The sequence below is a fragment of the Balaenoptera acutorostrata genome, chromosome 7 (assembly GCF_949987535.1).
Source record: "Balaenoptera acutorostrata chromosome 7, mBalAcu1.1, whole genome shotgun sequence".
Classification (NCBI taxonomy): domain Eukaryota; kingdom Metazoa; phylum Chordata; class Mammalia; order Artiodactyla; family Balaenopteridae; genus Balaenoptera; species Balaenoptera acutorostrata.
The window spans coordinates 38,072,132-38,099,981 of record NC_080070.1 but is presented as its reverse complement, the minus strand read 5'-3'; the positions used below and the strand labels follow the sequence as shown (position 1 = coordinate 38,099,981).

The 27,850-nt window shown below is 37.6% G+C and overlaps 2 protein-coding genes and 1 non-coding gene across 4 annotated transcripts; 2 read left to right on the top strand and 1 right to left on the bottom strand.

Moving 5' to 3' along the window:
* Positions 1-1,465: 1,465 nt before the first annotated feature.
* LOC130708601 (uncharacterized) lies at positions 1,466-1,666 on the top strand. The gene has a single exon (XM_057550170.1). The coding sequence runs from the start codon at positions 1,508-1,510 to the stop codon at positions 1,664-1,666; it is 159 nt and encodes a 52-aa protein (XP_057406153.1). The 5' UTR covers positions 1,466-1,507.
* On the top strand, positions 1,662-27,850 carry IFRD1 (interferon related developmental regulator 1). Of its 2 annotated transcripts, none has more exons than XM_007195100.3 (12): positions 1,662-1,800; positions 6,845-6,949; positions 7,093-7,177; positions 7,945-8,069; positions 10,546-10,703; positions 13,377-13,427; positions 13,510-13,688; positions 13,778-13,886; positions 23,903-24,037; positions 24,538-24,666; positions 25,120-25,215; positions 27,078-27,850. In XM_007195100.3, exons 1-12 carry the CDS (start codon positions 1,710-1,712, stop codon positions 27,165-27,167), a joined length of 1,353 nt encoding a protein of 450 aa, XP_007195162.2. In that variant the 5' UTR covers positions 1,662-1,709; the 3' UTR covers positions 27,168-27,850. The 2 variants fall into 2 exon arrangements, with proteins under 2 accessions (XP_007195162.2, XP_057406152.1); XM_057550169.1 differs by lacking the exon at positions 1,662-1,800 and adding an exon at positions 2,129-2,147.
* On the bottom strand, positions 19,033-19,139 carry LOC114235633 (U6 spliceosomal RNA). Its single transcript, XR_003621758.1, has one exon. It is a non-coding gene; the product is annotated as a U6 spliceosomal RNA (small nuclear RNA).

The following is a 27,850-nucleotide window of genomic DNA, read 5'->3' as shown; positions in this document are numbered from 1 at the left end:
ACATGACGAATGTGCCAAGGAAGACAGAGATCTTAGGCGCACCTTGGAAAATAAAAAACACTGAGAGTATTGGTATTTATAGCTCATGTTTGTTTTACCAGCTGTTAAATTCCCAAAACCCAATCCTTATCTCAGATTGACCTCCTAACTGGCAGGAAGAATTGACAAAGGACACATTCTTGTATAGAAATCTGAATCGCCAGATCTTTCTAGTCTAGAGTAGGAGAAATACAGGAACTACATGACTAAGTAGATTAAAGCACATCTTTTTCAAGGGGAGGTGGCACATAGCCTTGAACCACAATTTGAGATTTTTCTTGTTTCTTGAGGTAGGACTGTATTGCTATAAACTTCCCTCTTAGAACAGCTTTTGCTGCATCACATAGGTTTTGGGTTGTTGTGTTTTCATTGTCATTTGTTTCTGGGTATTTTTTGATTTCCTCTTTGATTTCTTCAGTGATCTCTTGGTTATTTAGTAGTGTATTGTTTAGCCTCCATGTGTTTGCATTTTTTACAGTTTTTTTTCCTGTAATTGATATCTAGTCTCATAGCATTGTGGTAGGAAAAGATACTTGATATGATTTCAATTTTCTTAAATCTACCAAGGCTTGATTTGTGACCCAAGATATGATCTATCCTGGAGAATGTTCCATGAGCACTTGAGAAGAAAAGTGTATTTTGTTGTTTTTGGATGGAATGTCCTATAAATATTAACTCCATCTGTCTTCAAATGTGTCATTTGAAGCTTGTGTTTCCTTATTTATTTTCATTTTGGATGATCTGTCGATTGGTGAAAGTGGGGTGTTAAAGTCCCCTACTATTATTGTGTTACTGTCGATTTCCCCTTTTATGGCTGTTAGCATTTGCCTTATGTATTGAGGTGCTCCTATGTTTTGAATCACAATTCAATGATAGATATTGATGATCGCTAAACTAATTCAACAACTAAAACCATGGAAACGTACCTAAAGAGGGGTATGGCTGAGCCTGGGCAGAGCCCACAGGCAAGTAGGGTAAAGGTTAAGGAGAAGAACACGAGCTTCTGGAGACAGACCAGCAATGCGGATTGTGTAGCTCCCAGCTGGAAGCAATCCCAGTTGGAAGCGGGCTGTCGTCATTTGGCATGCTCCTCACTGGCTACCACCTCCGTCAGTTCCAAGGCGGGACCACGGGGAGGCAGGGGAAGGGTCTCGAGAAACGAAGCAAGCGCGTAGAAAAGCCCGTTGGGAGGAGCTGGGAGCCGGCTCCCCAGGGCTGACTACATTTCCCAGAATTCAAGACGGCAATGAAGACCGGCTCCCTGCCCGCCGCTGGAAGACTTGCGGCATGGGATCGGTAGTCAGCATCCTTCGGCCGCCCTAAGTCCGCCTCTGGTGGGGAGGTCTATAGGGATTGGCTAATGAGAGTTCGAGTTCCGCCCACGTATGGTGACGACAGGCGGCGGTCTTGCTACTTAAGGCGTCGTGGCCTCGCCTGCCCCGCCTTAGCTTCCGCGCTAGAGAGAAACATGTATCGTTTCCGATCACAGCTCTTCACGGGGATTTCTGCTGCCGCCACCGCCCACTCTTACCCGCGCCGCTTCTCGCCTCTGTTGTTAGTCGAAAACTCGCCTCTCAGCCGCCCGCCGCACAGACGCACGAGTAAAAAGTGCAGCTCCATCGGCTGATCTTCGCTAAGCTCCGAGTTTAGGCGGCACCGGGCGTCCCACGATGCCGAAGAATAAGAAGCGGAACACGCCCCATCGCGGTGGCAGTGGTGGCGGCGGCTCAGGGGCAGCTGCAGCGACGGCGGCGACAGCAGGTACGAGGATATCCCCGCCGCCGGCATCCCAGTTGCCGGCCAGGCTGGCAAGTCTCTTAGCCTTGGGAACCGTGGGAGGTGTAGTTCTTTTCCTCTAGACGTTTGCGTCGGCGGGGCACCTGCCGTGGCCGGCGAACTACACTTCCCAGCGTGCCCCGGTGGCCGTACCTCGCGCGATTTGGATCTGGCATGCGAGCCAAACTCGGGCACCGGCCGTGGAGGCTGGGAGGGGCGAATGGGTCCTTGGGTCTGGGAAGGGGTTGGCATCGGGGGTGACCGGGAGCTGGCAGGAGAGGAACTGTTCTCAGAGGCAGGTGCTGGCTCTCTAGAGCTCTCCCTGACCGAGGGTAGGTCCGGGCTCGGAGTTCCGTCCATGCTGTCACTGGTCACCTTTGACCACCCGGCTCCAACATGGAGTTCTCGGGAATGCTAAACGTCCGGCGGGTTTGGACTGGCTCTTGCGTCACGCGGCCTGGGCCTTACGTGGTGGGGCTTGGTGACGCAGAGGCGCCCATGTGGTATCCCGTTCCGCTGCCTTCTTGCGCATCCCGCGTGTCCACCTGGCCTGGCGGAGGCGTCGGAGGCTGGGGGCCACTGTCCCAGAGTAGGCTCTGCTCCTGTCCCTATCTGGCACCCGCACAAATCCCGAGCCCCCAGCTCTCCTGCGACCAGTCGAGGCGACTTCCTACTCCCCGGGGCAGAAAGTGCGTTCTCCTTTGTGCTGTATTCTATAGGTTCTCTGATGGGAGCCCGGGATAGGCGGGAATGGTGAGGAGCTCAGATTGCAATTGGCCAAAAGTTTAGGGTTTTTTTGTCTCCTCTTTGAAAAAAAGTTGAAGCTTTTCCTGGATGGGTAGGTGCTTAACTGAATTAATGATTCTTTACTCCTAACTATACGGCTAAGAGAAAAGGACTTAAAGCAGAAAGCCCTACGAGACCCAGCATACTGAAAGCTAGTGTTAAACTGGGTAAAATCAGCACGTTTAATAATTGCTTTGTTGAAACTTTGAAATTAAATGTTGGAATATCCTCAGATGTTATCACATCGGAACTACTACCAGCCATATATACTTGACAACACAGTTGCCACTTTGACCCTCAGAATGATATGCCTTTGTTCTTTAGCAAGTAAATAGGCCAATTTTCTTGTTAAAGATGATTGGAAGCTGGTATTTTAAAAGCTTTCCTATAGGATTTATAGCAGCACGAAAACTTTGTGATCATGTATTAAATATTTAATAATTGACAAGAATGAATTATTATAAGTGTAGTTTTTTCCCTTTTCTTTTTTTTTTTTTTTTTTTTAGAAATTCATGTTCTTTTTTATTTATTTTTATTTATGACTGTGTTGAGTCTTCGTTTCTGTGCGAGGGCTTTCTCTAGTTGCGGCAAGTGGGGACCACTCTTCATCGCGGTGCGCGGGCCTCTCACCATCGCGGCCTCTCTTGTTGCGGAGCACAGGCTCCAGACGCGCAGGCTCAGTAGTTGTGGCTCACGGGCCCAGTTGCTCCGCGGCATGTGGGATCTTCCCAGACCAGGGCTCGAACCCGTGTCCCCTGCATTGGCAGGCAGATTCTCAACCACTGCGCCACCAGGGAAGCCCTCCCTTTTCTTTATATCGCTCTTTATGTTCATTGAATGCTCTCGGTGTTCATGAAGTTCATTCTTGATCAAGATATAAAATACATAGTTTGTTGTGGCATCTAGTTGCTCTGTGTGAATTGAGGATACATACCTCTCTACCTTTCTGCTTCAGCTTTCCTCATCTGAAGTAAACATTTAAATTCTGTCTAGAAGGTCCGTATTAATTTTATTCTTCTTTAAGTTTACCTTTTGTTGATGGAACAAATGATGGAGATGCAGCAAGCTAAAGTCATTTTGAAAATGGTAATGATGTTACTAATGGCTTCCTTGAATCACAAACAAACCTTTATTCCCTTCTGGAGCTTTTCCTGTCCAGCCTCCTTCCTTCCTGGTACTTAGAGAATAATATCAGGAGGCAGTGGGGGATTGCCTTTCAGATTTTACCTTGAGGTTCATTTGTGACCTTTCATCATCAGGAAAAGAAGTCTTTGATTAGTTTATAAAACTATACATGCTTTGACTATCTTTGGAAGTTTACACTAGAACTTATTAACTGTGCTTGCCTCTGATTGGGCCTGGGGGGTGAGCTTTACTTTTTGAAAAGCTTCATTTGGTTCTTTGTGAATATTACTTAACTCAAATAAATAAATGAATAAATAATAGTTGAGTAGAAGAGGTGGAAAATTGTCACAAACTTGTACTTAAAAGTCACTTACCTTACTGGTATTTTTAAGTGACATCTAGAAGAAATGGGATTCAAATGAAATCTTCCCATGTACAGCCGAAAGATAACCAACTTCTCTCTATCACTTTGGGTTTCCCATTTAAATTCTCTGCTTTTTAAGTTAGTGGACAGGTCTAGGAAACTAATAAAATTGACCTTTTGTTCAAGTGTGCTTATTTTTCGTGGCACTTAATTTGAAGAGGGCATTTTTAGGAAAGAACAAAACTTTGTTAATACGTAAGCCCTCTAAGAAATAAGGACTTTATGTGTCTAAGTGCCACCTCATTAATGGTACTTAGGATCACAAGGTGGGTGAGTGTGACCTAGATATCAGACATTCATACAGGACTTTTTTCCTCGTTTTTTTTTTTTTTTTTAATCTCTTTTTCCCTTGAGCCTTGGGAAATCATTGAAACTTAGAGAAGGGAGCTATATAAGACCTGGATAGGAAACTCTTCTTGACAGTTTAAAAATAGGCTGAATATGAAAAATAAAAAACGTAAATTGATTTGTGAATAAATGTTAGTAAAAGTTAAGTAGATGACTCAACTGTTGGCATGACTTCGAATCATGAAAACACATGAAGATAGATCCAGAAATAGAGTATAATGTCATAGGTCTTTGTTTATTTGTTTATTCCTGTCCTAAGCACTATGATTAAGAAGTTTTGGGATCTTGGTTTCATTGTTTATTCTTTATGCCTCACTACTTTGATTGGCACATTTTATTCTCTTTCAGATAGCCGGCAGATTTGAAGGCCACTTGCTTCCTGTGTTGATTTAAAAATCTGCTAAAGTCTCACCTCTGTTTTGATTAAAAAAAAAGACAACCCCCATTTAAAAAAAAAAAAAAAACCAGCAACAGGCTTAGTTAAACTTAGAGAATTTTTGAAAAGCTTATCTTATGATATAGTAAATGATACAGATTTCTTGAATATAGAGACCTAAGTGAATACAATCTTAGGTTTGTATTGTATCCTTGTACCTAAGGATACAATTTTAGCTACAATCTTTGATTCGAGCTCAGAGGTAAATCAGTTGACTCAAGTCACTTTTGGGGCAGAATTTGGGACTTATTTTAACTCAGTGCTCAATGTAATTGATGACTAGGTAATCTTTTTATTAATACAAAATTCCCACAAAACAAAAGTGACTAGAAATGACAGTGACCAGGAATGTACATTTACTCCTTAAGTTAATGAAGGTGAGAGATTCTAGCTTAAAAAAAAAGATTTTTTTTTAATCAGTCATCAGTTTTATACACATCACTGTATACATGTCAATCCCGATTGCCCAATTCAGCACACCACCATCCCCACCCAAAAAAAAAGATTTTAATTTTTTAGTAATAGCGCTGATATTTTAAAACTGTTGGATTTGTTAGAACCTTTCTTTTAAAGGTAATTTATCTATCAGGCTTTTATCTATCTTTTTATGCTACATCAAATACCAAAACTCTTTTTTTTTTTTATTAGTTCTTAAATCTTGGCTCTTTATTGCTGGAAAATACTCACACAAACTTTAAAAGGGCACTGTCAATTTTCCCAAGGAAGTGACAGGAGTGTCAGCACTTGTGACTAGGAACAAATGTTCACGTGTGCACCCATCGTAGTAGGAAAGTCATCATCCAAATTCGTCACTAGTCACCACAGTAAAGTGGGTTTTTAAAATACTGTAGTCACTTTTGAAATCGGCATGTGAAAAAAGTCAAATCTTAAACATTGCTCATTTAAATAATTCAAAATCTTTGAAGCAAAGTCCCAGTTTTAAACACACCATGTCTACAGTCTTGATCAGCTTGCAGCTTGCCCATAGTTCTTTACTTGCAAAAATGAGGCAATTCTGTAAAGACTCTCAAATTGATGCTTTCTATCTCCAGTGGACGTGGCCCTGTGAAGTCCACCATAGAGTACTGTCCAAGAGAAAGGAGGACCTCTGTGCAGTGCTTGAGGACCATTTAAGTGGTCCTCACTTAAGAAGCCCTGCCTCTTAAGTGATTCACACGCTAGTTCACACGACTTCTCAGCTCTTTCGACTTCCATGACTCAGGAACAAAAATCCTGTAGTTCACTGCACTGGGTATCACCCAAATAGCCCATCAGAGCTCTTTATAATTTCATACACATCTCATCAGCACTGTAGTTCTTTAGTGATCAATTACTTCATCCAATTCCTATCATTACTTTCTATGCCATTTTGGATCCACTTGTCAACATCCCCATCCAAAACTTCAATTTTAAGCCTTTTTTGACCCCTCAATTCAAGTTGTCTTTAAAACTACCATCCCTTAACTTCTTAAATTCCCCTTCACATAAGACATGTGTAACCTAAAAACTAACCCATTCACCAGTTAATGTTTCCTAAGCCCAGTTATTCTCATTGGAACATATATTCATCTTATTCTTATGATGGTCTGTTTTCATTGTCGTCATGATTTGAAGTAGTTTTTTCATCTGTAATACCACTTTTTGTATCACCAAAAACGGGTACTGCATGTTAGATGATTGATACATTTCTGAAGCTGATGTATATTGTAAACAGTTGGTGCTCTGAAATACATATTAGGTGAATTGACTTATGTTAGGAATTTAAGTGTATTCTTTTGTAAAAAATCATCTCATAAATAAGTTTGGGTTTTTATTACTGGATTTTTCGTAAGTAAATTTTAAAATCCCAAGTTAAGTATTTGCATATATGACAACAAAATCACTTACCTTCACCGTCTTTTACCTATTAGGTGGCCAGCATCGAAATGTTCAACCTTTTAGTGATGAGGATGCATCGATTGAAACAATGAGCCATTGCAGTGGTTACAGTGATCCTTCCAGTTTTGCTGAAGATGGTATGAGTTTTCAGTTAAGATTTGCAACGTTAGATAAAAGGATGATTTAGGTGGAGGAATTCTTGTAGCTAAGTATACTATTACCGCTCCCTATCTGCTTTTTTCTATTTAAATTACAGTGGTTGGTTTTTATTATTCCTTAGGACCAGAAGTCCTCGATGAGGAAGGATCTCAAGAAGACCTAGAGTATAAGTTGAAGGGATTCATTGACCTGACCCTGGATAAGAGGTAGGAATTATTGGAAACTCTTTTCTTCTGGGTGATTTCCGTCAGCCACCTTTTATTTAAAATATGTGCAGTTCTTTCATTTAACATTATGTTTTTCTAAAGCTCGATTTGTTTACTTTGTATATTTTAGTGTTTCTTATTCCTTTGGACTTTTAATGTATCAGTAGATAGGAGCATGCCACTAGAATTTAGATTAATAGCCTAAGATTAGTCGTTGTTCAGCATAAGAGCACATAACTGTATTTGATAATTGAAGTGGATTTGTTGAATTAAAAGTTAATCTTCAACTAGAAAGTATAACTAAACTTCAAAAAGTATCAAAGCTAAATTGTTTTCTTACTTAACAGTAGCTCTAGAACCAACTTAACACAAATGGAATTAAAAAGCCCAGAAGATTCAAACAAGAACTCTAGACTTCTGTAGTGTTAAAAAAAGTGTGAGTTTACCTGAATATGTAATGTAGGAGAACATGTCTTATACATTGAAACTATAAAATTCTATGTGGTCGTTTAACATTGTGGTTATTAAACTAATAAACAGAAAACATTATGATATAGAGTAGCTTAAAATCTTTTGTGTAATAAGGTGAGTTGTAGATGAAAATTAAATTATTATTGAAAAACTGTGAGAGCTTGATGAAGATTAGATTTTAAATAATCTATAAATAGAAAAAGTTGAGAGGGAAATAAGGTAAGTTTTTAAAAGTCTCATTGACCGATGGTATACTCCAACTGGATATCCTTTCTCTTACATTTTGTTTTAAATAGTGCGAAGACAAGGCAGGCAGCTCTTGAAGGTATTAAAAATGTACTGGCTTCAAAGATGCTTTATGAATTTATTCTGGAAAGAAGAATGACTTTAACTGATAGCATTGAACGCTGCCTGAAAAAAGGTAATGTCCATATTTTTGAGTCATAGTCACAGAACTAAAAAGGAATTTGCTACCTTCTGTGCAGTAATATTTGTTAATAGCACTTAGAAGTCTGGCTCACTCTTATAACTTTGTAATTGGCAGGGAATATGCCAGGCTTGTTAGAACTCAAAATCAAACTTGTTAGCTTCGTTTTGTTTATGTAATAAACAGTTCGAAACTAGGAAGGATTGGGGTGGATTATCAACTTTAGTTGTATCAGAAGAGGTGTTTGCCATTCTTTTGTATACAAGAAAGGCTTGAAACCATGTGTCAGATGTCAACAAAAAGTATTATTTATAAGCCATCCTACTTCATTTTTCTAAAATTAAAAAAGTATCATAATTATCTACCTCATTTTCTTATTTAAAACATCAATCATACCTGTCAATGACATCATTTCAGGATATCCCTTGGAATATTTGAATTCTAGAACTTTGTAATGGAGATTCTGGAATTCATATTATGATCATAGAACTTTTATGATCATAGAACTTTTAAGAATGAAGAGAGACCTTAAAGATTAAGTCTAGTATTATCAAACTTTCAATTTTAGGAACTGCCAGATTTAAAAAGATTTGGGGCTGCCAGCTTAATTATTTTGCCAAGTAAGAACATTATGAAAATAATTAGTTTCAACTATCATTATCACTTTATCAACAAAATATTTCTAGCATCAAAAGTGTAGGAAGCACACATGTTCCTTTAAATCGAATGTGCTTAGCTTTATGTTCTTATTCTCATTTTGCTTCAGGTGAAAGCTTTGTCAAGAATGGGTGTTTGGAAACCTTTGATCTAATCCACCTCTCACTGTATAGGAAAAAGAAAGGCCTAGGAAACAGGAGACTGGTCTAAAGTTATATACCTTGTTACTGGTATAGTTGATAAAAGAGCCAACTTTTTTGAGATATTACAATGGCTTTGTTAAAAGTGTTTACACTGAAACTGTACCCACAAGGTAGTTGGACTAGGTGACCTTTAAAAATTTCTTAAAACCTGCATAAACATTTAACTTATCAGATAATAACTTAAGTTCAAAATTTGCCCAAATCCTTTGGTGTATACAGTTCTCAAGAGTTAACTTACATTTACCTTTATATTAACGTATTTTCTATAGTTTTAAAGAATCCCTTATTTTTTAAATATTTTTATTTTTATTTTTTGGCCGTACCATGCAGCTTGTGGGATTTTTAGTTCCCTGACCAGGGATGGAACCTGAGCCCTCGGCAGTGAGAGCTCGGAGTCCTAACCACTGGACCACCAGGAAATTCCCAAGAATCCCTTATTTTTTAATCTCTTATTTATTTAAAAAAAAAAAAACACTGGTGGAGGAAGCCCTGAAAGTTTAGTTTACCTCATGGGCTGTGTACATCTGAAATGCTTGTCAGATTAATTCAAGGGCTACTTGAGTACATGAGTACATGAAGGATTTGGAAAGTCGGATCACCTTGAAATGCATTATTTGGCTGAACTGTTACAGTACTCCCTTAAAATTGGTGTTAATCTCCATTTCACAGATGAGGAAATGTTTTGAGAATAAGAGTAATTGGTTGAAGATCATTTGGCTAATACGTGGTAGATCTAGGATTTGAGTGAGGTCTGTTTCCAGAGTTTGAGCTCTTTTTTTTTTTTTTTTTAATTTTATAGCTACTTTATTTATTTATTTATTTTTATTTTTGGCTGTGTTGGGTCTTCGGTTCGTGCGAGGGCTTTCTCTAGTTGCGGCAAGTGGGGGCCACTCTTCATCGCGGTGCGGGGACCGCTCTTCATCGCGGTGCGCGGGCCTTTCACTATCGCGGCCCCTCCCGTTGCGGGGCACAGGCTCCAGACGCGCAGGCTCAGTAGTTGTGGCTCACGGGCCCAGCTGCTCCGTGGCATGTGGGATCCTCCCAGACCAGGGCTCGAACCCGTGTCCCCTGCATTAGCAGGCAGACTCTCAACCACTGCGCCACCAGGGAAGCCCAGAGTTTGAGCTCTTTAACCTCACTAGATTTATAGCTCATGTCAAAGCCTTGAGCATATTACGAGTTTCATAATTGGTAGACGCTGTTTTTTTTTTTTTTTTTTTTTTTAAGTATTTGTTTATTTATTTATTTTTGGCTGTGGTGTGTCTTCGTTTCTGTGCGAGGGCTTTCTCTAGTTGTGGCAAGTGGGGGCCACTCTTCATCGCGGTGCGCGGGCCTCTCACTGTCGCGGCCTCTCTTGTTGCGGAGCACAGGCTCCAGACGCACAGGCTCAGTAGTTGTGGCTCACGGGCCTAGTTGCTCCGCCGCATGTGGGATCTTCCCGGACCAGGGCTCGAACCCATGTCCTCTGCACTGGCAGGCAGACTCTCAACCACTGCGCCACCAGGGAAGCCCCGATGCTGTTTTGAAATTGGAACAAATTTGGGAGATTGCTGCCTTAATAAGTCTATTGAAAATGATTTGTCATAGCTGCATCGTGGCTTCTTTTATAGGTAAAGGTGACGAGCAGCGTGCAGCCGCAGCATTAGCATCTGTTCTTTGTATCCAGTTGGGCCCTGGAATTGAAAGTGAAGAGGTTTTAAAGACTCTTGGACCAATCCTGAAGAAAATAATTTGTGATGGAGCAGCTAGTATCCAGGCTAGGCAAACTGTAAGTATAGGATTTTTAAATGTATAGATCTGTCTAGGCATGACAGCCAGACCTTGTGATGAATGATCTAGGGAAATAGCATCTTTAAAAAATATAGCAGGTTTTTTATTAACATTTTATTCTCATTTGTCCCTTTGTTTTTTGAATTTTATTTTTTTTATTTATTTATACAGCATGTTCTCATAAGTTCTCTATTTTATCCATATTTGTGTGTATATGTCAATCCCACTCTCCCAGTTCATCCCACCACCACCCCCATTTGTCTTTAATTTTAGTGAGCAGGCTCAATATGGCAATTGCCCTCTTAAATTTTCTGAGACTCAATAGAGCATCCCATATAGAGAAGATTTCTACATCTTTGAAATTGAACATCATCTGCCGATATGAAATACAGTGCTATGTTGAGTTATTTAGGATGATCCAGTTTTTATTGGAGCTGAAAGAAATGGTCTAGACAATGTTTATTGTGTGGTTATTTTTTATTCTAAGAAATGTAATAGAGTGGTTTTTTAAAAAAAATTCTGGCTGTTGTGGCCTAAAAGTCCTGCTGAATGCTATAGTTACGCAGGTGGATTTGGTAGATGTAGGAAACTCTGAAACTCTGACTTGTGAAATATTCATCTGGTTTTGGGGTTTGGAAAAGCTTTCATTCTCTAATTGATACATACCACTTGCAATACTTCAGACTGTGGGTTTTGGGGGTTTTGTTTTTGTTTTTGGTTTTTGGTGTGCTAATAAGTGATTTAAATGATCACATGAACATGTTTTGCTTTATTCACAGAAACATGAGTTGGTTGTAGTGGATTTAGAAAGTGGATTTGAATCTTAATGGATTTTAAGATTTGAATGTTATGGATCTTAAGAATCTTAAGAGTCTTAATAGATCTTAAAAATTTAATTTTAGTGGATTTGAATCTTAAGCTGTTTTCCTAACAAGAGAACCAGTTTAAGTTTAAAACTTTTTAATACTGATTATTCATATGAGCTTCCTCTTTAGTATTACTTACGGTAAATGACATTAATCTTTGTATGAGATAAACCCTGAAGTCTTAGTGGCTTAATAAAAGTTTACTTCTTGTTCATATCACTGCCCAGTCAAGTCAGCAGGGTCCCTAGGCATCCATCCTGCAACTCTGCCCTACCTATAGGTCCTTTCAGATGGCAACTATGGTAGCTAGATGGGGAAAGCTAGAGGACAGAGACACATCACTTCTGCCAAGAGTTCCTTGGTTTACCAACTGTATGGATGCTAGGAATAGTATAGCTCTTTCTCCCAGAGGCAAAGGAATAGGAGTTCGGTGACTTTATAGGAATCTCTGCCCCCCAATAGTTAGTAATCCTAAGATATTTAATCATGCTTTTGCTCTTTACCTTTCTGTTCTTCCTTTTTGTGTAGTTTCATGCACCTTTTAAATTGTGCAGGAGTATAGGGGTATTTGAAATGTTTGACAGAAAACACTATTGATTAGATATTTGAGGTGATCACTTAATTTTGGTTGCATGTGAGTTTGTTGTGGTCATCTAAAGGCCCTTTCTTCATCCTTCTCACTCTTGCTGTGAATTAAAATTAAAAAAAAAAAAACTAACATTCTTCTGCATATTAGCAGAAGGAATCTTTATTAAATGGAGGCAGTCCTAATTTTTAATCTGCCATTTCTCATAGTAATCAAAAGGAGAGATGTGGCCTTGCTTCTGCTGCTTACTTAGGAGAAGCGATGATAGATTGAAATTTTTCTTTACTAAGAATAATGTGTAGGCTACTTTTGAATTTTAACAATGTCCAATTTTTACGAGGATAAACTAATGAAAATAAAATAGTGACACCAAGCAGAGTAATATTACAAGTGTCCTCATATTACTGGAACAGAACTAGCTGAAACCTGGGCATATGAATGATGACTTTAAAGACTTAAGCTTTAAGCTTTAATGGTACTTGGAACAACATGAGGGAATTTTAGTGATAACATATGGGGAAAAGGGAAATGAAGAATAATAAAGCCTTACAAATTTCAAATTCTGTTTTTATATGATTAATTTGTTAGAGCAGTGTTCTGAGAACTCATGGCTCCTATTTGTGTTGCAGGTAGATTGTAAATAGATATTCTGAATCTGTTTTATTAGGTAAGCTTTGCCTTGGTGATCTTGGACTGTGTACTCACTTGTTTAGCATCCCTCCCCAAAAAAATAAACAATTATAGGATTCCCACCCTCTTTTCAACATATTCCAAAATAAGTAAAATCTGAGTTAATGAGATCCTTCTTTAAGTCGGAAGTTTGAGGACAGCTATTTAAATTTTTTGAGATTTGTGTTTTAAAGGTTTTTAATAGAGTAGGTTTCTTTATCTCAAATGTCCACACTTCATCTCTGTCTTTGAGTTGGAGTTGAAGTTTGAAATGATCTGCTAGATTAATGAAGGAAAATCTGAGAGAAATGGAGTAACTTTCCTAAAGTTGTACTCTGAGTTTAGTAGCAGACCTTAGTGGGTTTTAGCCAAAACCCACTTCCCTTAACTTTTGACCTTATATTCTTTCTTTCTTTTTAATACTGTACTTGGGACCTAATGTAGTCATGTAGTTGAGAAATTTTTCACATTGAATTATAAAAGCAGGAAGATGTAGAATTAATAAGAAAATGGCAAGCATTAATGTCTGTTTTCGTTTTGCTTTTTTTAGTGTGCAACTTGCTTTGGTGTTTGCTGTTTTATTGCCACAGATGACATTACTGTAAGTAGACAACCTTTTGAATCCAGTTGTTTGCACATCTCTCATTTAAGATGGTATCTTATTTCCTGTTCTTATACATTAGGAGATGTATTCAACTCTGCAGTGTTTGGAAAATATCTTCACCAAGTCCTATCTCAAAGAGAAAGACACTAATGTTGTCTGCAGCACCCCTACTACAGCGCTTCATATCAGCTCGCTTCTCGTGTGGACATTATTACTGACCATATGCCCAATCAATGAAGTGAAGAAAAAGCTTGAGGTGTATGTATTTTTAGTTTCTTATTTTATAAAATCAACATTTATTGACATAATCAGTTGTGTTCACGTAATAATGACTGACTATTTTCTAGGCATTTCCATAAACTTCCAAGCCTCCTCTCTTCTGATGATGTAAACATGAGAATAGCTGCTGGTGAATCTCTGGCACTTCTGTTTGAATTGGCCAGAGGAATAGAGAGTGTAAGTATCTGATAGGTAAAACAAAAACCTTGCATCACAAGGACCATTATTTCATCATAATCCTCACAATTAAGAAGTGGATAACTTTAGAGCATGGCCCACTGAGAACCTAGTGGTTGATCGTCCTGCTTCTTGGCAGTGGTGATGTAATACTTTGAAGAGCATAAACCAATAGGGGTTGTTAGAGCAATATTTAAGTGTAGTTCATTATACTTAATTGTTGCTGCCTACAGAACTGAAGTTTAGGTATACTCTTATTACTTATGGAGAGAGTTGTCCCATATAGTCTTTTGGATCTGCTTGGATTTCTCAGACATCAGACACATTAAGGTAATTCATGCATGGATGCTTTATAATAAATGTTGGACAGATGGATGAAATATTAAGTCAGCATAGGTTTGGGGTTAAGTCAGATGAGTTTAGTTACTGTTATGTTTAACTTTTAAGCCAAAGATGGAAATAAACATGGCCCTTTAGTCTGGGACATGTGGTTTGCAGTTCTCTACCACTGTCAACTCATAGTTTGTTTTTTTTTTTTAAACCACAGTTTGGCTTTTGAAGGTATTTGAGTTTGTGATAGGTGACCAATAGGTGTTCCACCATCCTGATGGTATTCCAAGTTTAGCACTGAAAAGTCCTGTGTTCTAGGAAACCCTTTGTCTTAGGCTATATGGGACATATGGTCACCCTGGTTTGTGACCTCTATTGTGAATCTTGGGTTACTTACTAGCTGCTTCTTAATTTAAGGAGAAAGACTATTTCTGGAATGAAACTTTGTCTGCAATTAAAGAAGTTGTTTAACAGTGGATAATTCTAAATAAGATTAATACATGTTCTGGGTTGCCTTGCTTATTCACATTCCATTCTAGGCCTGTGTTTCGTTGCCCCCCCCATCCCTCCTTACTAGAGAGCAGGTACGAGGTAAAAGTAAGTTATTAATGCTGTCAGTAGCTAATGAGTCTCCTTATGTGAGAAATTGGAGGACTGAAGTTTAGCAATCCATTTAATTTTATTGAGCTAGTTAACGGCTCCTTAACCTCAAGGCACAGAAGCCAGATGTCCCCATTTTTAATCTTTTATTCCTCTACTGACTAGAAATGGTAATTTCTTTTCTTTTTCCTTTGAAATGCATCTTAAAAGTGACCTAATGATGCAGTTTAAAGTATATGTGTTGAATTTGTTTAAATTTGCATAAATGTAAATATATTACTACCTACATATCTTATGTTCTCTGACTTAATAAATAATATGTGATAGCCAGGAGAACTCATCCAGATGTATTTAATTTGACTGAAGTCCTTGTCAAAGACAAAAATGAACTGGGTTATAAAACAGAACCTAGCGTTTTGTTTGCTATTTTTTTTTTTTTGGAATTTTAGAATTTTATTCATTTTTTATACAGCAGGTTCTTATTAGTCATCCATTTTATACACATCAGTGTATACATGTCAATCCCAGTCTCCCAGTTCATCACACCACCACCCCCACCGCCCATCGCTTTCCCACCTTGGTGTCCATAGGTTTGTTCTCTACTTCTGTGTCTCAATTTCTGCCCTGCAAACCGGTTCATCTGTACCAGTTTTCTACATATATGTGTTAATATACGATATTTGTTTTTCTCTTTCTGACTTACTTCACTCTGTATGACAGTCTCTAGATCCATCCACGTCTCTACAAATGACCCAATTTCGTTCCGTTTTATGGCTGAGTAATATTCCATTGTATATATGGAATATATAACTGGGTTATAAAACAGAACCTAGTGTTTTGTTTGCTATTTTTTTTTTTGCAGTAGGAATTTTATTTTGAATTTTTTGAGGAACATCCATACTATTTTCCAAAGTACCTGCACCAATTTACATTCCCACCAACAGTGCACAAGTGTTCCCTTTTCTCCACATCCTCACCAGTATTTGTTATCTCTTGTCTTTTCGATGAGAGCTATCCTAATAGGTGTGAGGTGATTCCTCATTGTGATTTTTTTTGTTTAACATCTTTATTAGAGTATAATTGCTTTACAATGGTGTGTCAGTTTCTGCTTTATAACAAAGTGAATCAGTTATACATATACATATGTCCCCATATCTCTTCCCTCTTGCATCTCCCTCCGTCCCACCCTCCCTATCCCACCCCTCTAGGCGGTCACAAAGCACCGATCTGATATCCCTGTGCTATGCGGCTGCTTCCCACTAGCTCTCTAATTTACGTCTGCTGGTGTATATATGTCCATGCCACTCTCTCACTTTGTCCCAGCTTACCCTTCCCCCTCCCCGTACCCTCAAGTCCTTTCTCTAGTAGGTCTGCATCTTTATTCCCATCTTGTCCCTAGGTTCTTCATGACCACTTTCCTTTTTTTTTTTTTTTTTAAGATTCCATATATATGTGTTAGCATATGGTATTTGTTTTTCTCTTTCTGACTGACTTCACTCTGTATGACAGTCTCTAGGTCCATCCACCTCACTACAAATAACTCAGTTTCGTTCCTTTTTATGGCTGAGTAATATTCCATTGTATATATATGTGCCACATCTTCTTTATCCATTCATCTGTTGATGGACACTTAGGTTGCTTCCATGTCCTGGCTATTGTAAATAGAGCTGCAATGAACATTTTGGGACATGACTCTTTTTGAATTATGGTTTTCTCAGGGTATATGCCCAGTAGTGGGATTGCTGGGTCGTACGGTAGTTATGTTTTTAGTTTTTTAAGGAACCTCCATACTGTTCTCCATAGTGGCTGTATCAATTTACATTCCCACCAACAGTGCAAGAGGGTTCCCTTTTCTCCACACCCTCTCCAGCATTTATTGTTTGGAGATTTTTTGATGATGGCCATTCTGACCTGTGTGAGATGATATCTCATTGTAGCTTTGATTTGCATTTCTCTAATGATTAATAATATTGAGCATTTTTTCATGTGTTTGTTGGCAATCTGTATATCTTCTTTGGAGAAACGTCTCTTTAGATCTTCTGCCCATTTTTGGATTGGGTTGTTTGTTTTTTTGATATTGAGCTGCATGCGTTGCTTGTATGTTTTGGAGATTAATCCTTTGTCAGTTGCTTCATTTGCAAATATTTTCTTCCATTCTGAAGGTTGTCTTTTCATCTTGTTTATGGTTTCCTTTGCTGTGCAAAAGCTTTGAAGTTTCATTAGGTCCCATTTGTTTATTTTTGTTTTTATTTCCATTTCTCTAGGAGGTGGGTCAAAAAGGATCTTGCTGTGATTTATGTCATAGTGTGTTCTGCCTATGTTTTCCTCTAAGAGTTTGATGGTGTCTGGCCTTACATTTAGGTCTTTAATCCATTTTGAGTTTATTTTTGTGTATGGTTTTAGGAAGTGTTCTAATTTCATTCTTTTACATGTAGCTGTCCAGTTTTCCCAGCACCACTTATTGAAGAGGCTGTCTTTTCTCCATTGTATATTCTTGCCTCCTTTATCAAAGATAAGGTGACCATATGTGTGTGGGTTTATCTGTGGGCTTTCTATCCTGTTCCATTGATTTGTATTTCTGTTTTTGTGCCAGTACCATGCTGTCTTGATTACTGTAGCTTTGTAGTATAGTCTGAAGTCAGGGAGCCTGATTCCTCCAGCTCCTTTTTTCTCTCTCAAGATTGCTTTGGCTATTTGGGGTCTTTTGTGTTTCTATGCAAATTGTGAAATTTTTTGTTGTAATGCCATTGGTAGTTTGATAGGGATTGCATTGAATCTGTAGATTGCTTTGGGTAGTAGAGTCATTTTCACAATGTTGATTCTTCCAATCCAAGAACATGGTATATTTCTCCATCTATTGGTATCATCTTTAATTTCTTTCATCAGTGTCTTATAATTTTCTGCATACAGGTCTTTTGTCTCCTTAGGTAGGTTTATTCCTAGGTATTTTATTCTTTTTGTTGCAATGGTAAATGGGAGTGTTTTCTTAATTTTACTTTCAAATTTTTCATCGTTAGTGTATAGGAATGCAAGAAATTTCTGTGCACTAATTTTATATCCTGCTACTTTACCAAATTCATTGATTAGCTCTAGTATTCTGGTAGCATCTTTAGGATTCTCTATGTATAGTATCATGTCATCTGCAAACAGTGACAACTTTACTTCTTCTTTTCCGATTTGGATTTTATTTCTTTTTCTTCTCTGATTTCTGTGGCTAACACTTCCAAAACTATGTTGAATAATAGTGGTGAGAGTGGGCAACCTTGTCTTGTTCCTGATCTTAGTGGAAATGGTTTTGGTTTTTCACCATTGAGGACATTGCTGGCTGTGGGTTTGTCATATATGGCCTTTATTATGTTGAGGAAAGTTTCCTCTATGCCTACTTTCTGGAGGGTTTTTATCATAAATGGGTGTTGAATTTTGTCGAAAGCTTTCTCTGCATCTATTGAGATGATCATATGGTTTTTCTCCTTCAATTTGTTAATATGGTGTATCACATTGATTGATTTGCATATATTGAAGAATCCTTGCACTCCTGGGATAAACCCCACTTGATCATAGTGTATGATCCTTTTAATGTGCTGTTGGATTCTGTTTGCTAGCATTTTGTTGAGGATTTTTGCATCTATGTTCATCAGTGATATTGGCCTGTAGTTTTCTTTCTTTGTGACATCTTTGTCTGGTTTTGGTATCAGAGTGATGGTGGCCTTGTAGAATGAGTTTGGGAGTGTTCCTCCCTCTGCTATATTTTGGAAGAGTTTGAGAAGGATAGGTGTTAGCTCTTCTCTAAATGTTTGATAGAATTCTCCTGTGAAGTCATCTGGTCCTGGGCTTTTGTTTGTTGGAAGATTTTTAATCACAGTTTCAATTTCAGTGCTTGTGATTGGTCTGTTCATATTTTCTATTCCTGGTTCAGTCTCGGAAGGTTGTGCATTTTTAAGAATTTGTCCATTTCTTCCAGATTGTCCATTTTATTGGCATGTAGTTGCTTGTAGTAATCTCTCGTGATCCTTTGTATTTCTGCAGTGTCAGTTGTTACTTCTCCTTTTTCATTTCTAATTCTATTTGAGTCTTCTCTCTGTTTTTCTTGATAAGTCTGGCTAATGGTTTATCAATTTTGTTTATCTTCTCAAAGAACCAGCTTTTAGTTTTATTGAACTCAGCTATCGTTTCCTTCATTTCTTTTTCGTTTATTTCTGATCTGATCTTTATGATTAAAAATATGGAACACTTCACGAATTTGCATGTCATCATTGTGCAGGGGCCATGCTAATCTTCTCTGTATCGTTCCAATTTTAGTATATGTGCTGCCGAAGGGAGCCCTTTTTGCTATTTTTGTTAGGTTTTTTGAAAGGAGGGGAGTGTCTGGTGGTGGGTTAGTGTAGTTACAAGGTGTTCAAAAAGTTAGTTAAACCATAGGTTGATTTAAATTAGGTTTTTGTAGCACATTTGTGGCATCAAATTATTCAGAGCCTTTTGCTAACATTAATTACTTTGTGTTATTATTAACCTGGAAATCTAGCAATGTGATGAAATCAGCCTGGGAGACTTAGTAAAAAACTCTCTGAAGAGCTGGGTTTTAAAGAATGAGTTGGTGAAATATTAATAATAGCTATTTGTTCAAAGTTGATATGAAGAATTAGTAATCCTTCGTTTGTGAGAGCTCCCTTAGTTTACTTTGTGTGTCTGCCATGTAACCAAGCAGGTAAAGAGTGTACTTAGGAGCTGCTCTGCCTGGGTTCAAATTCTGTCTTCCACCCTTATTAGCTGGATGATGTTGGACAGCTTCTCCATGCCTCAGTGTCCATATCTTTACAATGGAGATAATAATAGTCACTACCTAATACGGTTCTTGGGAACACATGCCAAGTACAGTGTAAGTGGTAGCAGTTCCTGCACTATTAACTGAATCATGTATTACCTCCCTCTTACTAATACTCTAGTAGTGGCCTTTTAGGAGCTCTCTAGGGTAACTTAAACTAAGACAAGGACTATTTAGTGAGTGGAATTATAGATCTGAGGGCCTTGTGATATGCTGATTCAGGAAAATATACCAAAATATAGTATAGTGAGACCTTCCCTAATTTTCCCTGCTCTATCCCCCACCTAAGCTGACAGGGGAAGTGCTTCAGGACGGAGAGACAGAGCAGAAACAAACAAAAGAAAATCTGAAGACTCACAACACACTCCCCAGGCCTTAAATCACTTAGATTTTATATTTCCAGAAAGGACAACCCCACGTGCTTCTCATTTCTTGCCTTTGTTTATAGGATAACTGACTCATGTAAAAATGTCTCCATACTCTGATGGAGACATTCTGCCTCAGTTAGCAGGGAATGAAAAGAATAAAAGTCTTTGTAGTTGAGTAGAGTCAGATAAAACCATTCTAGAAATAGTAGTCAGCGCTTTGCAGTGAAGTGGGGAGAGATCAAATTCTGTTTTAATGTTAGGCTTCCCTATGATTATTTTTTAACACGTAGGACAGCTGTGCAAGATCCAGCTTATTTCATTTTGTTTACAATCAGTGCTCCAGTGACTTCTGTATAGAAATACTAGATTGGGGGATGATTTTTGTGACCTTAAGCATCTCATCCTGTGTATTTAAACTCTTCTAAAAGTTTTCTGTGGTTTCATTTCATTCTAACGCCACTCAGCTTTTGAAACCATTTAACTTACAGTTGTTTTAGTATGAAATAATTATCTTTAACTGACCTGTTTGAAGCATTTATATTGTTAGACTGAAACAGGCTATATCATAAAAGAGCTGTAGCATAATGGATGTTTATGTACTGTGTTTTATATATTTTTAGAATATATAAATATATTTTACTTAGGCCTTAAATAAACCTGTGAGATGTGGGTGGTATTAACTATCCCCTTTTTATATCAGAGGACCTGAGACACAGATTGCTAATGTAATTATGCCCAAGGTTATATATGTCTAAGTAATGGATGTTTGTGATTCAAACATAGATGTTCTGACTGCAAAACCTGTTTTGTATGACAATAAACTTCCTCATATAGCTGTAATAATTACACTGATTTTTTAAAAGTCCAATTCTATGTAAATTCCTCTAAATCTAGAATATTGATATAATAGTTCATGCTCCATAATTTATTGGGCAAATTTATATTTCCTGTCTTATTTAATCCTTAAAACTATCATGTGGTGGGAGGGTGGATATTTTCATTTTACAGGTGATGAAACAGATTCGTAATTTTTAAAACTTGATGTAGTGAGTAGTAGGCTTGAGGTTCTGATCTAGGACTTCTGACCCCGTTGTGTGGCAATGACTATGCAATTTTCTTTTCATTATTGATAAGAGTTAGGTATTTGTCCCTCTAGGAGCCCATTTTTCATTTGTCCCTGAGTGTAGAGTTTTACTATGCAGTTATCCCAAACTTCAGTAAATTGGCTTTTGGATGCTGTTTATGGACTATTTTTGTTATATTTTATGTTTTCTTTCTTTTTAAAGCACAGGCACTTTATGGAGACATTTCCCTACAGTACTTAATATTTATTTTCACAAGTACTATATTCAACGCAGTGGTTCAGACTCTGTAAACTAGATTGAGTTTTATTGATTGCTAAGATTATTTACCGTGGGGTTTCTCAACTTCAGCACTGTTGATATGTTGGGCTGGATAATTTTTGTTGTTGGAGGGGGCGCTGTCTTGTACATTTTAGGATGTTTAGCAGCTTCCCTAGCTTCCACTCATTAGAGGCCAGTAGCACCTCCTGGCAGATGATGATAACCAAAAATGTCTTTAGACATGGCCAGATGTATGCTGGGAGGTAAGATTGTTGAGACCACTAGCAGTAGTTCCCAGTTCTTAGAACAAATTAAGGTAATGCATAGAGTCTTGTTAATTTTTGGTGTATTCTCCCATATATATATTTTTAAATCTTCCATAAATTTTCTTTTTGAGAATATACAAAAGAACAAGTAGTCAGTGAAATGAGTAGAGAACTTCTAGTCCCTGAAATGTATTTGTTTCTAGCAGTAAAATGATTCCCATTTTGTTATTATGGAATCAAATTTTTTGGAATTTAAATGTACAGGTCAAAGTATCATGGGACTGTTTTAATAACATCTTATCAGCTTTGGTACCTGCTTTTCTAGATGAAAATCTTCTTGACAGGTGTTATTTCCAGCTAACTCAGACATAGAAAGTTGAATCAGAACATTTGAAGAAAACATTTGTTAGAACAGTTAAGAGTATACAATCTCTAAAATACTGGCAATGAGAAAAATACTTTAAGAATATCTGTGTTGGGGCTTCCCTGGTGGCGCAGTGGTTGAGAGTCTGCCTGCTAATGCAGGGGACACGGGTTCGAGCCCTGGTCTGGGAGGATCCCACATGCCGCGGAGCGGCTGGGCCCGTGAGCCACAATTGCTGAGCCTGCGCGTCTGGAGCCTGTGCCCCGCGACGGGAGGGGCCGCGATAGGGAGAGGCCCGCGCACCGCGATGAAGAGCGGTCCCCGCACCGCGATGAAGAGTGGCCCCCGCTTGCCGCAACTGGAGAAAGCCCTCGCACGAACCGAAGACCCAACACAGCCAAAAATAAATAAATAAATAAATAAATAAATAAAATCAAGTAAAACTTTAAAAAAAAAAAAAAAAAAAAAAAAAAAAAAAAGAATATCTGTGTTAATTTCAAGCTTATTTTCCATGAGTGTAATCATTTTTTTCATTTTAGACATTAAAAGAAATTATATTTTTTGAGATTGAGCAATTATGTATACAGTGTGAAGAATGCCTACAATAAGAGCTGCTTGTTTTATTTTTTTATTTTTTTTATTTTTGGCTGCGTTGGGTCTTTGTTGCTGCATGTGGGCTTTCTCTAGTTTCGGCAAGCAGGGGCTCCTCTTGGTTGTGGTGTGCGGGCTTCTCATTGCAGTGGCTTCTCTTGTGGAGCACGAGCTGTAGGTGCACGGACTTTAGTAGGTGCAGCACGTGGGCTCAGTAGTTGTGGCATGCGGGCCCCAGAGCGCACGGGCTCTAGGGTGCGCGGGCTTCAGTAGTTGTGGTGTGCGCGCTCAGTAGTTGTGGCTCTCGGGCTCTAGAGCACAGGCTCAGTAGTTGTGGCGCATGGGCTTAGTTGCACCATGGCATGGGGGATCTTCCCGGACCAGGAATCGAACCCGTATCCCCTGCATTGGCAAGCGGACTGTTACCCACTGCGCCACCAGGGAAGTCTGAGCTGCTTGTTTTAATAGAATAAGTTAAGTGATTGTTACCACCAATGCAAAAAATGTTAAATAGGCATTAATAACTAGAACTGGAGATGGGTCACCTTCTGGCTTCCATGAGTGTCTGCTCTAGTTTTTGGTCAGCTAAAGAACTTGGAATCATCTGTTAGTTTAATGTGGTTGTAAAATTTAATCAGGGAGTAAAAACACCCAAAATAAAGAGACTTTCAAAGTATAGCCACTTAAACTATAAAAAGGAAGCCCACAGTCAACTTATGGTCATAGCACATAGTAGTACATTTTGTGGCTTCCCTCCAAAAGGGATTAAAATACCTTCCTTTCTTAAATAATTTAATCACTTGAGTTGTGCACCTGATGTAAATACTCGGTTGCTTATTTGAAATATGGCCAATAAATTAGAAATTAGGTGCTTTAAAAAGCATTACTGATAGCTTGCCCTTTTGGAATAAGAATATTTGGAATTCTGGGAATATGTGCTTTGGGGACTAGGGAGCCAGGGGGTAGAAGCTGTATTGGTTTATGTGTATCTGACTATCACTGAACTTGGAAATCCCAGTAATGTCTTGAATACAGTAGGAACACAGTAAGCATTGGTTGAATGCATGTGGTTATACTTGGAAGAGGAATGTTCATTGTTTGGTGGTAGTGTATCATCTTGTAGGCAACATTTCTGGATCAAATTTTTGCATGACAATAAGTGTTTATGTGTGTCTCTGTGCCAAGATCTCTAAATAGCTCAAAGATTTGCGTTGCTCTGTGTAACCCTGTTGGATATTTCCAAGGTGGACTGTTTTTTGTTAACTCTAGAAGAGTTTGGGGGGAAAGAAACAACAAACCACAAACAAAATCAAATTTTTTTTTTCTGACCAGGAGTTTTTTTACGAAGACATGGAGTCTTTGACTCAGATGCTTAGGGCTTTGGCTACAGATGGAAATAAGCACCGGGCCAAAGTGGACAAGAGAAAGCAGCGGTCGGTGTTCAGAGACATCCTGAGGGCGGTAGAGGTAGGCCACTTAATGCTGTAATAGGTACTCCTTGATGGTTGGTCTGTAAACCCCATATATCTTCCCTTCCTGTCCTAGATTTCTGCTTCCCCCAATTTCACCACTGGCTTGTGAGGATATCTTGTCTTTCTGACTCGTCCTGTAACCTCCCCTCCCTCCGCCCCTGCCAATCCTAGACCAGTGCAAATATCTGACTTTTTCACCAAGTTTGTTGAGTGCTTTTGAAATTTAAAAACATTCACAACAAGGTGGTTTTGCCGTTAATATTTATCCAAACTTAGTTGTGTCTTCAAGTCTACCACAACTAGGCAAATTCTATACCCTTATATGTGGGATAGTACTTCCACTTTCTAGTCTATTCATATTTCAGGGATGGAGGTATCGGTTTAAACCATAGTATTCGTTTCAACATATATATGTCTGTTTAGAAATTGTGTTTATGTAGGATCTCTTTAGATCATTTTGGTTCCTCTTATAATTTTTGTTCTTCTCTTGGCCAGGAACGGGATTTTCCAACCGAAACTGTTAAATTTGGTCCTGAACGCATGTATATTGATTGCTGGGTCAAAAAACATACGTATGACACCTTTAAGGAGGTTCTTGGATCAGGGATGCAGTACCACTTGCAGGTGAGTGGGTGACATCTTTTCTGTATGTTTGCTTTTAAATTAAGGAGGAGTTTTAAACCTACCTTACTTAACTGGCTTTTGAAGTTAGTTTGAATATACAGAATGTTTTCAGCATATGATATGCAAAGTAGCGAATTTATTTTTGAAAGTTAAATTGAATAAATATGAAACTCTTCTTTTTGTTTTTGTATTGTGTAAGCCTAGTGGAGCATCTATATAGCTGTTGGAACACTTGATATCTTTGTAGGAAAGCAGATAGTTTGACATAGCTTTCTTGAATTCAAGGCATTGGAAAACAATTTGGTCTTATGAGAAACAGAAAGAAAATAAATGACTTACATTCATATTTATAAGCTCTACATAACTTCTGTTAACCAGATTTCACTTTATGTAGTTAAGAAAAAAGACCTGATATTTAATACTGAGCCTTATTACCTTTCTCTTTTATTTAAGTCAAATGAATTCCTTCGCAATGTTTTTGAGCTTGGACCCCCAGTGATGCTTGATGCTGCAACACTTAAAACAATGAAGATTTCTCGTTTTGAAAGGGTAGGTTTGGTTTTGTTTTCAAAAGAACTAAATTCACAGAAGAAAAGTGGAGCCAAAGCTTTGATTCTGCCAGGTGATAGATATTTAGCTATGTCTGTGTGATTTTAGTTCTCATGATGTTTCGGACACAGAGTAGCTGGACTAAAAGTATAGAAACTTCACTGCATTTAGAGTATGGAGGGTTATGATGAAAAATTTTTATCCATAATCCTATTAACATAGAAGCTATTTTCATTTTTTGTTTCCTTTTGCTCTATGAAGTTTATATATTTAAGGATAAATATTTACACAATGCTTCTTTCATATCAGATAACTGAGCCCAAACTTAGTAAGTACCAGATTCATTTTACAAATGAGGAAACAAATGTGCTCAGAGAGTTTGTAACATTAAATAGTGGTTAATATTATTTTTATTCAACATTTCAAAAACCCTTATATTTTTATTTTTTTTACTAAGGTAAAATTCACATAACATAAAATAAACTATTTTACATTGTACAATTTAGTGGCATTTAGTACACTTACAGTGTTGCACAACTGTCACCACTATCTAGTTTCCAAACATTTTCACCACCTCAAAAGGAACCTTATGTCCATTAAGTATTCATTCTCCGTTCCCCTCCCCTCTTCTCCCCCCAGCTGCTGACAGTCACTAATGTGCATTCTATCTCTTTGGATTTACCTATTCTGGATATTTCATATACATAGAATCATATAATGTGACCTTTTGTGACTGGTTTTTTTCATTTAGCATAATGTTGCCAAGGTTCATCCATGTTGTAGCATGTCATTACTTCAGTCCTTTTTGTGGCCAAATAATCCTTCATTGTGTGGATATGCCACATGTTTATCTGTTCATTAGTTGGTGGACATTTGGCTTGTTTCCACTTTTTGGCCCTTTTAAATCATGCCGCTATGACCATATATGTACAAGTTTTTGTTAGAGCACCTGTTTTTGATTCTTTTAGGTGTATACCTAGGAGTGGAATTGCTTGGTCATGTGGTAATTCTGTGTTTAGCTTTTTAAGGAGCCACCAAACTTTTCTACAGTGACTGTAGTGCATTTTGCATTCCCACTAGCAGTATAAGAGTTCAAATTTTGACATCCCTACCAACACTTTTTTGGTTTTATTTTTGTTTTAAATTATAGCCATCCTAGTGGGTCTGAATTGTTTAATTGTATATTATAAAGAATCTTTATATTTAATCATTTTGATGACCATATAATTGATTGTTGGGTATTTTAAAACTGTTTTAAATAAATACTAATATTTTTACATAATTTCTCTTTTGAATTATTTCTTGGAAGAAATCCTTGCATGGGACTACAGGGCTTGATTATGATTTTTTGATATGCATTGCCAAATTACCTTCCAAAATAATTCTATCATTTTTAATTATTTTCAGTGGTGAATGAAAGCATGTAGCGATTACACACATATTTGACAGCATTGGGTTTTATAATTTTAAAAATTTGTTAGTTTGAATGAAACCTTATGGTATTTTTCCTTATCATTTTAATTAACAGCAAATTTGAATATTTTGTTCACATTAATTCATGATTTGTCTTTTCCTTGATCAGAATAAATGTTTATATACTTTAAAAAATTTTTTTGGCTGGAATTTTCTTGGTATTTTATTTTACGTTTGACTTTTTTTTTCATACAGAATAGCCATGAACTATAATGTGTTAATTTTCCCCCTCATTCTTTGTGTCTGTCTTATAAACATTTAAAATATTTCTAGAGTCAAGTTAGTTCATTTCTTTCCTTTGTGATTTTTTTATTTATCTTTTTTTTTAACTTTATAAGAATATCTGAAGCCTTAGTGGCTCACCTGTATTTTCCTTTTCTTCATTTCAGCATTTATATAATTCTGCCGCCTTCAAAGCTCGAACAAAAGCTCGAAGCAAATGTCGAGATAAGAGAGCAGATGTTGGAGAATTCTTCTAGGTTTTTAGCATTTGAAGACCACTTTCTAAGTTCCCCCCCTTTTTTTTTAATAATTTCTAATGTATTTAAACTCTAGAGACAGTTTTTTATCTTGGGTCAACAGATAGCTTTTGTAGTAGGGGTTATATTATAATTTAATGTATAGTATTGCAAATGGTGAGTTCTGGTTATTGAATATTCTCTGTATACATAATCAGTAAACATGAATAAAGTATTTGTAGTGTGTGGTCATTTTCTATTTATGAAGAGAGCAAAAATATAGTATTTCACGATGAGAGAAACTATTAGCTGAGGTTAAATTTCTTATGCTGTGGTTGTCCGAAATATTGATTATAATGATATAGATTTACAAGGTATTTAACTTAAGATCTTAGACAGATGAGTTCTGGATACAATTTTGGGAGCTAGATCTTCTGGAAAAGCTGCTATTATTTTCAATTTTAAATGGAACCTAATAATTTTGTCAGTGGGATCAACAAAGGGAATTATACCGTGAGACCTTACAGCTGCACTTACAGGCCGTTCAGTCCATCTGTTATTCATAATGAATTTGTATATGCCAGAAAATTTGCTAACCTTGACCTCTGAGGGCAGTAACACTAATTTTATCTGCTGTGTAAGACCTTGTGCTCTTTAATTTGAAATAAAGATCTTTTCACACTAAAAGTGCTTCTTTTTTAATA